General features: G+C 37.7%; 3 protein-coding genes across 8 annotated transcripts in view; 2 read left to right on the top strand and 1 right to left on the bottom strand.

The window, feature by feature from the left end:
* The first annotated feature begins 514 nt into the window (after nt 1-514).
* On the top strand, nt 515-9999 carry LOC105841428 (uncharacterized). The gene is made up of 10 exons (XM_038018879.2): nt 515-756; nt 2243-2457; nt 2599-2748; nt 3310-3398; nt 3978-5075; nt 5640-5908; nt 6223-6336; nt 6973-7060; nt 7687-7782; nt 8136-9999. Exons 1-10 carry the CDS (start codon nt 616-618, stop codon nt 8246-8248), a joined length of 2373 nt encoding a protein of 790 aa, XP_037874807.1. The 5' UTR covers nt 515-615; the 3' UTR covers nt 8249-9999.
* Nucleotides 9990-11809, bottom strand: LOC101743019 (ubiquitin-like protein 4A). Its single transcript, XM_004924747.5, has 2 exons — nt 11088-11809; nt 9990-11002 (listed from the first exon to the last, which is right to left on the bottom strand). Exons 1-2 carry the CDS (start codon nt 11133-11135, stop codon nt 10595-10597), a joined length of 456 nt encoding a protein of 151 aa, XP_004924804.2. The 5' UTR covers nt 11136-11809; the 3' UTR covers nt 9990-10594.
* The window catches only part of LOC101744551 (transcription factor RFX3), a 27262-nt gene continuing 26657 nt past the window's right edge, over nt 11801-12405 (top strand). For 3 of the 6 annotated variants that reach the window (XM_038018850.2, XM_062674849.1, XM_038018853.2), the window contains exons 1-2: nt 11803-11877; nt 11953-12044. The gene's annotated coding sequence lies outside the window, so the exon portion shown is untranslated. Of the gene's footprint in view, nt 11878-11952; nt 12045-12405 lie in introns of all 6 variants that reach the window. The other 3 variants (XR_009976064.1, XM_038018847.2, XM_038018852.2) reach the window with 2 other exon arrangements.

Genomic DNA, 12405 nt, shown 5'->3' with positions numbered 1-12405 from the left:
AGTGCATACGTGTGAGAAAATGACACGAGATACATTTATGTGAATTTCCGGCTTCTTCCAAATTATAGTGCATTGAAATCATGGTATCGAGGGGTGAAAGGCCATTTCGTTTAAGCGACACTTTTAAAACTTTGCAGGAGAACCATTTAAGCTTAAAATTGGAAAAATGAAATGAAAAAACTTGTTATTTGCATGGTGTAAATATAATTGAAGTTCGATTAAAAACATCGAATTGTTGATGCTAATTTAATACCAAATGAAATGGATCTTTAATTACAAAAATAAATGTCGCATATTAAGCAAAATGTCGCTTAAACCTTTTACTCCTCAATATATATATATACTTATTTACGGAGTAGTTTTTTCATTCCATTCAACCCTAACAAAGTACTATCTCTTGTTATTTGTATCAATTAGTTGTATGCAATTGTATCATGCAACTTTTCACCAGCGATATGGATTCCGTCAGGCTTATATAAAGTATCTATATTATCGATACCTATATTCTCATTATATGAAAGCCTCAGCGCATATGCTCTCTTTGCCTATTAAATTGGACTAAACAAACGAAGCAACTACGCTAGATGTCAAGTTAAATGTCAAATTGTCAAACAAATGAATATGGATTCTCGGGCTGCAAAGCTTGAGAATTATAATTTTGTTAATAAAAATGAATGTGATAAACCTCTTATTGATACTCCACAATGTACCCCAGCTAACAGTCACAACGTTGTTCATAAGTTGTTTAATAGGGAGGTAAGTTAGTATTTGTTAAAAATAAATACATGGTTAACTACTATGAGCCTAGCTTGATGCTTGACTTTTGATTTGTTTTTTTTTGTATTATTTATTCATACCACCACTATGAGGCTCGTGTTTTTAAAAAGAATCAGGTCAAATAATGGGAGCACGATCCAGAAGTTTTAAATTTGGTTAATTATCAAACGAGCACTATCGATAAATAGATCGTTTAAGAAGGCCCCAAAAATTGGATCGAAAAAATAAAAAAAAGTCTATTAATAATTTATGCATATACTTTCTTTTTTATATTCTATAAAAACAAAGACATAAAAAATGTGATGTCTCATTATTAATACTTACTAAAATAATATTATTTTTTTAAATTCAATACTTATTTTAGCATGTATTTTGCTTGGTATTCGCAGGTCTTAAGCAATAAAATAAGGTTAAATTAAATTCAAGACTAATGGCCAGTGTGGCATATTTAAAATTAGGAAATGTAATTGGTTAAAGGACAAAAAAAACTGAAATTGTTTAAGTTGACTAAAGACAAAAAAAATATACAACAATTAAGCATTAGTATAAATTGTTCTAGTTATTAAATTAAGCCAAAGTTATATATATTTTTTAACTAGATAATGATTGTTATTTAAATTTAGAATTACACAATGATATACCTGACTTACAAAATAACAAAAGAGATAAAATAGCATTTCAGTATTTAAAATTTACTTTTGGTCTGTTTGATAATCCTTGTACAGTTCCTATGAAGTTATTCTGACCAGCCCAGTTATAATCTTTGCTCTTTTAAAGTTATTGATGAGGGTAATAAAATGGAATAATCAAAAAAAAACTACAATAGAATTTTAATGATTGATTTCTTAATTGTGGAATTTAATAATTTTGCTGAAATTAAATATATTACAGACTATGTATTTGTTTGTCTATCTAGATTATATGGTACAGTATTTATACCTGCAAGTTTTTATAATTGTAATAAAACTTATTAAATGAGCTTAAAAGTTGGAGGCTGGGAATAGTAGTAACTCTGAACTCCCCTCCACGGTGTTTTTCGAGCGCTATGACATGTCCTTCTTCAAACGAGGCTTGCGGAGAGTACTTTATGGTAGGCAGCGGCTTGGCTCTGCCCCTGGCATTGCTGACGTCCATGAGCGACGGTGACCACTTACCATCAGGTGGGCCGTATGCTCGTCTGCCTACAATGGCAACAAAAAAAAAAGTAGTAAGTTGCAATATTTGCATGGTGATGTTGTATTTTTATTAATTTGTTAAGAACACTTACAAATATGAACTTAACAGGAGTATAATAAATTAGGAGCTATGGGAGTTATCTAGTTTTAGGCACAATCTTTAAATTTATATTTGAGCTTAAATGCTTTACTGTAGAAATACAGTGGGTGAATTAGCAATAACCTCTACCACAATAGATATTTTTTGAAAGACGGGAAGACAGTAACAAGGCTTTTGAAATCTCTTTCAGATCTTAGGCTGTACATCAAGAAAATACAATGAAAGGAGTCGTAAAGTATTTGACAGAATTCCACCCCGACTAAGGTTCTGTCTTATGGATATTGTGCCAATGTCATATCTTAGGGAGCATGTGTTCATGGGATTTTCACAATGTGGACAGTTTTTACTCAGTTTTACATATAGCTGTAACTCACAAGTGTACTTCAGAGAAAGTTCGAAGTTTACGTAAGTTTTGTATAATATTATAGATTAAAAATAAATAAAAATGTTTTGTATTGTCTGTTTGATATTAATGCTGTACTTTTTACCACATATTTATTCTGTTTCTGGGGAAGCATGATGATATTTATAATTTTGTTTATACAGCCTTCACTTTCTTTTGTGGGTTCCTGGTCGAGTGGTCCGTCCAGTGCACAGTGTGCCTCTGTTTGGAGATGACAGCGTTGACAGTAAAGTTACCATATCAATGGCACAATGGAAGCATAACCCTGGTGTGCTTGTTGTTTATGGTATTGCGTAAGTTATTGTTTTAACATAATTTATATTGAAGGTAAATTATTATTTTTAAAGTGAAAATATACAGGCCAATATTAAACTACTTATTGATTAAACCATAAATTTTGCATCTCAATGAGCAATAGTATGCCGTGGGTTTATGTAGGTGGACTCACTATGTATAAATAAAAATACGATGTCTCATTATGATGTCATTTTAGGTAGACCATGGTAGCTACAATGGATTTTCCATAAACTCTTACCTGTCGAAGCCCTCCATGACATAGGGTTAGACTACAGTCCATGAAACTGTACTGTAACCTCGCCTTACCTTCACAGGCCCATCTATATGAGACCGGTGCCTACTTATTGCCACCTGTTAAATCCAATGTGACCTAGCGTTTTTAACTAGGTTGTTGGTCCATCTGGTAGATGACCGTCCCACACTACACTTGTCAGTACGTAGTCTCTACTAGAATATTTCTGCCTCTGAGATCTACATAAATATTTTTTGTAAAAATAGTACAGGTACAGAAAATACTGGTGAATAATATTTATTAGTTTACTTACTTTTTTTTACAGAGATTCATGCTCGGAACGATCCTACCTCAGTGTAATTGGTGTTCCTCGTTTAGGATGTAAGAAATGTGCAGCATTTTCTAGAGATGAAGGTAAATAATATCTATCACCAATTAATTACCTTCTTTCATTTTAGCAAAATCCATTAAAACATGACTTCATATACAGTGTGAAATAGTAATACAACTGAAATTTAAGTAAAAATCGTTATTACTCATATATTTTGTTATAAATTTATATAAAAAACATAATTAACAAATCGAAAACCAATGTCAACTACTTAACACATGGATTAAAGTTATTAAATATGATTAAAAATTAATAATGAAACTACCTTTGGATTATTATTATATGGTAAGAAATTGTACACACACCACTAGCTTATTAAGCTGATGCTGGTGTATTGAGATTTGGAGGATCGGTTGAGCCTGTTCTTGAAGCAGATTGATGTTGATGCTGATGCAACATCTTTTACCAGGCTGCTACATTCTGATTACACGGTTTGGTAAAAAGGAATAAAGGAAAGAATAAAACTTTGGATGGAGGATATCAAATGCTATTTTTAGAGTTGTTAATTTGTTGTTGATATACTGTACAAGATAATACTAAGTGTCCATACTATTGACATATATTATCAGCACCAAAAATTTAAAAGTATTTCATTTTTTCAGGTGATTTAAACTGGGGTAAAAGATGTCTGGAACACAACTTCGCCATTCACACAAAGTTCTTCTGCACATCTGATTCCAGCATGTACGAACCGGTGGTGCAACTGGCGTACTCTAACCAAATCATCATATACACCGATTTTATACACATACTCGAAATAGACTTCGTTAAACCGGACCAAGAAAGACATGAAGTAATTGAACACACAAAGTTTGCTTTGGATAGAGAAGAACTTAGTTCAATGGATACAAATCCTAGTACACCAGCATCAGATGTCTCTGCGGCCTTTCAATCTCCCAAATATCAGAATAACGTCGTTCAGAATATTTTAGCGGACTTCTCGGATTTAGAAATGGAACCGTATCAACTGTCTCGGCCGGTGCACGTGCCCGACGTCATGGGACAGGAGCTGTGCATCCAGGCCGCGTCCATATCGCACCACCTAGTCGAGGAGTGGGAGGGCCCGTCGCCTTCCATACGGACCTTGATAAGTCCTCCGCTAAGGTCTCCGAGGCGACGTCCCGCAGAGAGCATGTCTAGGTTTAACGAAACCCACAGAATAAACGCTGAAAAGGCCTACGAATTCGTCGAGGAGACCGAAACGAAGTGTGAGAAATTGAGTTTGTTCAGGAAACGGAGGCTAGCCGATAAGAAATACGAATTTTCGGAGGACAACAACGAGAACATTGTGCCCTTCAGGGTGTTGCGGAGCAATAGGAAGTATTACATCGGCGCGACGGGCAGCAAGGGCGGCGTGAAGCGACCCAAGTCGCCGCCCGTGGAGAGCGTGGTGCTGAGGACCCACAACCAGATCAGCCGGCCCCCCTCCCCCGGCTGCGAGCTCAAGAACCCGGGCTTGTCTGCCCTGGAGTCGGATCACAATAGCGAATCGGAGTACAGAGTGATGGAGATGCTGGACGACGGCTCGCTGAAGACGGTGTCGGTGCACGACAACACGTCCAAAACACTCTCCGACTGCCCCGTGAACGTCCACGACCCTTACCTAGTGCACTCCGGCAATTCGAAATGCAGCAAATTCTTTACGAGGTACTTTGTTGAGAGCGACGATGAAATCACTTCAATCCTCACAGATTCCGAAGGTGAGTTTCACATTTCTCAATACTGTGTTTTTTTATTTTATAGCTTTGATGGGTGGGTCGAGCTCACGGTCCACCTGGTGTTATAATGGTTGATTGATACAAATACAAGATATTATTATCACTTATAGAAATACAACTTAATGACGAGACTGTACAGAGTACTGTACTGAGCTCAATGCAGTACTCTGTACAGTGGCTCATTTGTGGTCTTTAGATCCTCGCTCTGTCTAACAAAGGTGTTTCATAGCGTAAAATAGACCTTTAATTATCATTAATATTTATTAAATTTATTAGTGGTGGTAGGACCTCTTGTGAGTCCACATGGGTAGGTACCACCACGCTGCCCGTTTCTGCCGTGAAGCAGTAATGCGTTTCGGTTTGAAGGCTGGGACAGCCTTGTGAAAATGAGATTTTAGAACTTATATCTCAAGGTGGGTGGCGTATTTACTTTGTAGATGTCTATGAGCTCCAGTAACCACATAAACAGGTGGGCTGTGAGTTCATCCACCCATCTAAGCAATAAAAAAAGCCATATCCCGCGTAATGTTGCCGCGGCGTGTGCAGACGACTGCATGTCGGGGTACCACGTGGCGCTGCCGCTGGCGGCGCACGGCGCGGGGTACGCGGCGCTGCAGGGCGTGGGCGCGGCGGGCTGGGAGCGCGCGGCGCCGGCGCTGGCGGTGCGCGCGCAGCAACGCTCGCTCGACACGGAGCTGCTGTGCAACGAGGTCTGCGGCCGCCTGTGCAACATCAACGGCAAGAAGTTCATCTACTGCTTCGACTGGGGCTGCCACGTCATCGACGTCTGCCAGAGCAGCGGCTGTCTGTCCGGGGTCAGTCCGTATACCTTCTCACCTTTCAGTTTATTACACCAGACAATCCAGCGGCTAACCACTCTCTCTCTCTCTAAAGCCTACAGTTACGCGACGAGAATGTGGCCACCCTATGCAAATGAGATAAAATAATATTCAAAAAAAATGCACATCAAATCGATGACACCATAACACCAAAGCGACACAAAAAATCACTTATACAGAAACTTAAGCATTTACAAAGAGGATCGTAGATTTGATAGAGACACTATAATGATAAAATCGTTTAAAGATATTAACACTGAATTAAAGTACTTATATGGGCAAATTTCCAGTTGTGTGCGATGTGGCTGTGGGCGAGCGAGGAGGGCGGCGCGGCGGCGGCGTGCGCGCCGTGCCGGGACGCCAGCGCGGGCTGCCTGCTGCACCGCCACCAGTACGCAGCCGAGGTCAGCCCCGCCCCTCCACGTCATCTCGGATCCTCCCAATCCATTAACGGTGCTTTTAGGAACCGCTACGGTTTCCTCCCATGGGGGGGGGGGGGGATAAACGGCGGGAAACTTCTGGAAAGCTAACACTCTTGCGTTGCTGCGCTCCTATTCATGCCGTTAGGCTTGAGGAAACATGACTTGCCTTATCAGGTCAAGGCTAAACCTGGGTATTTATGTTTAGAACAGCCCCACCACAACTGCTTCCCTGTGTAGAAAAGGACTTCCCTATTTTTAGGCTCCACAAGCATCGGTCATCGTTCTCGTCACACCCGTCGCTGGTGACGAAGGGCTCGATGAATAAAGTAACCCACAGATACAGCCCATTGAGTTTCTCGCCGGATCTTCTCAGTGGGTCGCGTTTCCGATCCAGCGGTAGATTCTGCGAAGCACGGCTCTTGCTCGTGTTAGCAACAACTTCAGGTTTGAGCCCTGATATGGTCTCTCAAGACCACCAGCTTAGGTAGAAAAAAAAACACCCGTATCCATAACTATGCGCTTTCATTTAAACAGCGACTTTACGCTTTACCACATTCTATTAGATTTCGTCTGCCAGCGATGGCAACTCGATACTTAATGAAGCAAAATAATTTTCAGTGTTTGTTCGTGTGGGATCTAGTCAGCGGTGTGTACCGCACGGAGAGAGTCGCCATGGCGGAAGATTCGAGTCAAGAGGGATCTAGAGGTATAATATATTATACAAAAATTTATCTTATCAACTTCCAAAATTCACATTAATGGTAATGGTGCTATTTTGGAAGTTGATAAGATTAAAATTTTTAATATGGTGCTATCGCCCTGCCTATTTCTGCCGCGAAGTATGCATTTTAGCTTGAAAAACGGGATAGCTTTTGTATACACGTGTTGTGATGTCTATGGGGTCCGGTAACCGTTTAATGCCAGGTGGGCCGCGAGCACGTGTACCCGTATAAGCAATAAAGTATGGAAGGTCTTATCGGGAATCTCTTAGATCTCGGACGTAGGAATGTAGACAAATTCCTCCGTTCACAATTATTGGCATAATGTTCTCACTGAGAGCAAACATTAGCTTGCACCACCGGTGGCTTAGACACATAAGATGAGTAAATCTGTTGTGAGCGCGTACACAACTCGTGAAAACTTGAATTTTTATACTTTTCTCATCGAGTTTGTCTCCCAACTATCCCATAGACACAACGGATCAACTCAGTGAGTGAATAGTATTTTTTCAGGTCGCTCGCTCCCAGTCGTGGTCCAGCCAGACTAGATCCCGGGGCTCTAGACAGATAAGCTGGATTGAACAAAGGGCTTTCATGGAAATTTGAATTTCAGTTTCAGGAGCGGACCGAGCGAGGGACCTTGCCAAAAAATTAGGTCCAATAAACATGCCGCCCGGAAACGAAAACAGACTGCTGACGACGCTGACGGGTATGATCGCCGCCGATACGTGTTTATGTTCAAGTATATGTCCAATGGGATGCAGGGGGAATCAACTGAAACGCCTAGAATATATTATAAATTGACAAACAATATTATTTCAGCTGAGCACGAACCCTTGTCGTTTTAGAGAAAAAAAAACTTGAATGATCTATTATTATGCTTGATTCTTTTTTTTTGATTGGATGGGTAGACGAGCTGACAGCCCAACCGAAACGCATTACTGGTTCACGGCAGAAATATGCAGGGTGCTGATACCTACCCGCGCGGACTCACAAAAGGTCCTACCACTAGTTGATTTTAATAATGGTCATTCTGTACTCAATGTGCAACCTTGTGTGCAGGACGATCGTTGAAGAGGCTGACGGACGTGGACAACTGTATAGAGATCACGAAGAACCACCCCGATAGTTCCGAATCCGAGTCCGAGTCCGAAGAGGACAGCGACTACGACTGACTGCAGCACGGATACTCCTGAACGTTGTGCTTCTAGTGGCCGCCATCGAGATCGACAAGTGTCAACTTGGCAGCTCTGACTTTCGGAGCCCCAGGATGCCGACCGACCACATAATGCACTGGGATCTCATGGAATTTTAAATATAATAGACTTCTTGTCTTTTGTACGAACTCACTATGATATATGTAACCACTGCTGTTGCAATACAATATTTTTGTTTTTATAATGAAAATAAACAAATATGCAGTGTCGTACGTAGATCTCGGAAATTGGGTACATATTATCTGAAAGCAATAATAATTTAGTGACACGTAGCAATGTTGATGCTCCACATCATTGAAATAATATGGTTAACACTAAGTTTAATAGGTATGGATTCGTGTATTCGCCGACTATTTTAGAGTATTATGTATTACTCAACGACAGTTGTATTTAAAAATAAATCTTGAAAGTAAAGTTTTTGTGTGCGGTACATTTACTTATGGTGCTTCTTTCGGATGTAGATCTTCTCCGTCGTTGAGCTCTGTTTTATTTGAATGTCTCTTACTCATGTGAGTTTCGATGGTTAATTTCTTCCCTACATTAATTTAAACTAGTTCAAATGGGATTGACGAAGCCCATTTGTGTGCATTTATACGTAAATAAAATTAAGATATTTTCTTTTATCCAATGATATTAATGTTGTATAATTATTAATCGGGAAGTTGGAATGAGACCCGTGACAGTGTGTATAATTTGGTACAAATGAATATTTCAACCTGACGGTCAGTTAAAACATGCGAACAATATTTACATGTTAAACATATAATGGATATATGTATTACAATAAAACTACATCACATCACTAGATAATCTCATGAATCTGTACCAAATTATAATTGAATTTGTGACTTGGCTCATGTAAGGTTGTGATTGTTTTTGTGTAAGTCTTTTCTATGAGAAGTGCCTCTGATATTCAATGCTCTTGTATATTTATTATTTTGTTTTTCAGTGTGTTTATTGCATTTAAGAGTTAAGTTGGATGAGTTATGTACTTTTAGTGACTTGATCTTAGGCTTTGATATCGAAAATACCTCGCCTAATAGCCATACTGATATTAGATACAGCATGCCGTGAAGCAGAAATGCGTTTCGGTTTGAAGGGTGGAGCAGCCATTCTAAACTATACTGAGACCATAAATCTTATATCTCAAGGTGGGTTGCGCATTTACGTTGTAGATGTCTATGGGCTCTAGTAACCAATTAACACCAAGTGGGCTGTGAGCTCGTCCACCCATCTAAGCAATAAAAAAAAAACAGCAATCGAACTGAGTCGAACTGCCTATGCCAGTAAAATTTTGATGAGGTTGTTTGGGAAATGACTCATCCATCTTACTTATTTTTGTTAGAAGCAACCCTTAGTTTCTTTTCCTTTAAAATATTCCTGAAGCTGTGGTTTAAATACAAATAGACTATGACCTTGTCTCATAGAAGTCACAGCATCACTACCACTAAATATCAGGTTGATTATGAACTTATCTAAAAAAAATGGAATACCCATGAATGGAATGTTGGTCTGTTATAGCTTTTAACTATTACCAGTCACCACTGTGTATACAAAATATGTAAACATGGTTTATTTTAAGTAATTCTATTTTTTGTTTATTTCAAGAGCTTTGTGAATGTATCAAGGCACGTGTGTGTAACTTGCCATGGATTGTATTATATAAATACTAGTTAGGTTAGGTAATAAAATAAATAAGTCATTAATAATGTTTATTGTTTTACTTCCATCATATTAAATTGAATTATACAATAGTAGAAATGTCACTAACATGCAGTGATTTTATATAGTCAAATTCTAATCTAAATCCTAAAATAATTATGACTAAAATTACACAACAAATAAACTGAATATTTTTTCAATAAACTATTTCTACTACAAACTATACTACTCACATATAGCTTAAAAATGAAAATTATAAAGTTAATGAGATGATCATTTATTATATACTGTAATAATAATAATTATAAAACAATAACTTTTTAAGATCATTAATTAAATGAAATAAATAATTTTGTCTCCCTAATTATATTCTATATTAAATTACAATCACACAAGTTAAATTGTAATAGATCATTGAATTAGGGCATTGAATCAGCTGTGAAATAAGAATATAACAATAAACTATTGATAGGCAAAGTATTTCTGAAATATTTTAGTGAGAAGAAAAAGCTAAATATTTAAAGCTTTTTCTACAAGACGTTAAAAGAAAAGTGTGATTATAATGAAAAACTTTTTTTGAAATTCAAAATATAAAATATTTTCTAATCTCAGGTGAGATAGAATTTACATAAGGTAACAAGGTCACAAATTAAACATATCATCAATCTCGATGTCATTCTCAATGTAGGCTGGTCGCCTTATACCTCTTTCGTCCAGCAGGCAGTCATAGCAAAGTCTGTCAACTTCATCCCAGGACATTTTATCAAACTTCTCTTGAACAATCCTCAGAAGTTTGTTTGCAGTATTTGCAGCATCCTTGTCTGACATGCCTTGTCTTTTGTAATGCTTAAAGGATGCATCATAAAGTGATTCCGGTTTCTTCACAACCAAATTTAACTTAGTACCTTCTTTGATGTTAGGGTACATTTGTATAGTGTGATCATCCAGTAAAGTTCTACCAAGTAGCAGTAGTTTTTGTTGTTCGACAGGTATATGCAGCTTTCGTGCAACATGCCTTTTCAACTCTGATATGAGCATACTTGGATATATCTGAAAATAAAAAAATATTCTCATAGTTAAATCAACGATTTAAAAGAGTAAATTTTACGCAACGCATTATGTCTTATGAACTTACATCTATTAAACATTCACCTCCCTGCAACTGCTTAACGGTTATTTTCATTTTGGAAATAATTTTGACGGTTTTAAAGTACTGCGTAACAAAAGAACCTGGTGTTTTTAACACCTAAGACGGCGAGAGACGAGGCTCAGGTACACCACGATCTCAACAACGACTTATGATTCAAGAATCAGTTCAAAGGATGAATGAACTTAAGCTCGTGTTGTCGGTGAATATCCGAAGTTAAACCGAAATAAATGACGGAGAATAATCTCAAAGAATAAGGGTCTATAACAACACCAGGTCTTCGTAAATCTTGAATTGAGTTTATTGATTTTTGGGTATAAAGTATAATCTATGGTATGAACTATGATTTTTTGTTCGGACAGGCAAAGGGAACAAAGCCCATAGGTTGAATCTATTCTCACATACAGGTACCAATTTTCCTAATGAAATACGTTTTTAACTCGTGGTCACGATGGCTTCCAGGATGAAGGAAAAATATCGTGTAATAAAACTCAAACCAAATGCTGAATGATAAAATTTTGTAGATTAAAAAACATAATTTTGTATGCCGTGTGCTTATTGTGGTAGTTTTCCAATTACAGCACTAGAGCGCATTATGCGGCATAATGCTCAACGTTGAATGCAACGTTGAATGAACTACAGCAACGCTTCGCACAATCGAGCACTCTCAAAAGTACTGCTCTCGCATGATACTCGCAATCCATACCGACTCAGTGACAGAAAATTGACAAGTGTTTTTTCTTTAAGTTGGCATTGATCGAAATTTTGTTTAATTATCGTTAGTAATATTATTTAATGTTGAAAAAAATTGTAAGGCTTTCGTTTCTATTTATTTCTATTTTTGTTTATGTAGGTGGGCGATGATGCAGTAGGTGCTGAATATATCTCAGGAGGCGATTGAAACTTTAAATGATACGATGAATTAGGGACGCTAAATAAAAATTGGTGGGTAAAGCAGTAGATAAATAATTTTCGTTGCATTTCTTTTTATATGTATATTGTAGTCATATATTTATTGTATGCATGTATTTTCTTCATGATTCTTCATGAGTAAAGGTTTGGTTTATCTCTCTCTCTTCAATCGGTCCCTCATTGCTGAGGATCGTGACTCCGTTTGATTCCGTCAACTAGCTGTCTCCATGGATCCCGTTGTAGTTTGGTGGAGTGCGTCGCTGACAGGTATTTTTAGTTCCTCCGCTATGTATTTGGTATTATATTTATATTATTATTTTTATGATAAACCTCTCCAAATATTGTATACCGCAACAAACTTGCTGTATTTTTTTCAGAAATTCTGTTGATAAAA

This window comes from Bombyx mori, chromosome 22 (genome assembly GCF_030269925.1).
Source record: "Bombyx mori chromosome 22, ASM3026992v2".
Classification (NCBI taxonomy): domain Eukaryota; kingdom Metazoa; phylum Arthropoda; class Insecta; order Lepidoptera; family Bombycidae; genus Bombyx; species Bombyx mori.
This window is presented reverse-complemented; position numbering and strand designations above follow the sequence as displayed.

What these genes read in the sequence shown, in the direction of transcription:
- LOC101743019 (XM_004924747.5), bottom strand. Translation starts at nt 11,135, where the DNA reads ATGAAAATAACCGTTAAGCAGTTGCAGGGAGGTGAATGTTTAATAGAT. An exon ending in GAGGTGAATGTTTAATAGAT is followed by an intron (nt 11,003 to 11,087) that starts GTAAGTTCATAA and finishes TTTTATTTTCAG; the next exon opens with ATATATCCAAGTATGCTCAT.
- LOC105841428 (XM_038018879.2), top strand. Translation starts at nt 616, where the DNA reads ATGAATATGGATTCTCGGGCTGCAAAGCTTGAGAATTATAATTTTGTT. An exon ending in AGCATTTTCTAGAGATGAAG is followed by an intron (nt 3,399 to 3,977) that starts GTAAATAATATC and finishes TCATTTTTTCAG; the next exon opens with GTGATTTAAACTGGGGTAAA. An exon ending in GCCACCAGTACGCAGCCGAG is followed by an intron (nt 6,337 to 6,972) that starts GTCAGCCCCGCC and finishes AATAATTTTCAG; the next exon opens with TGTTTGTTCGTGTGGGATCT.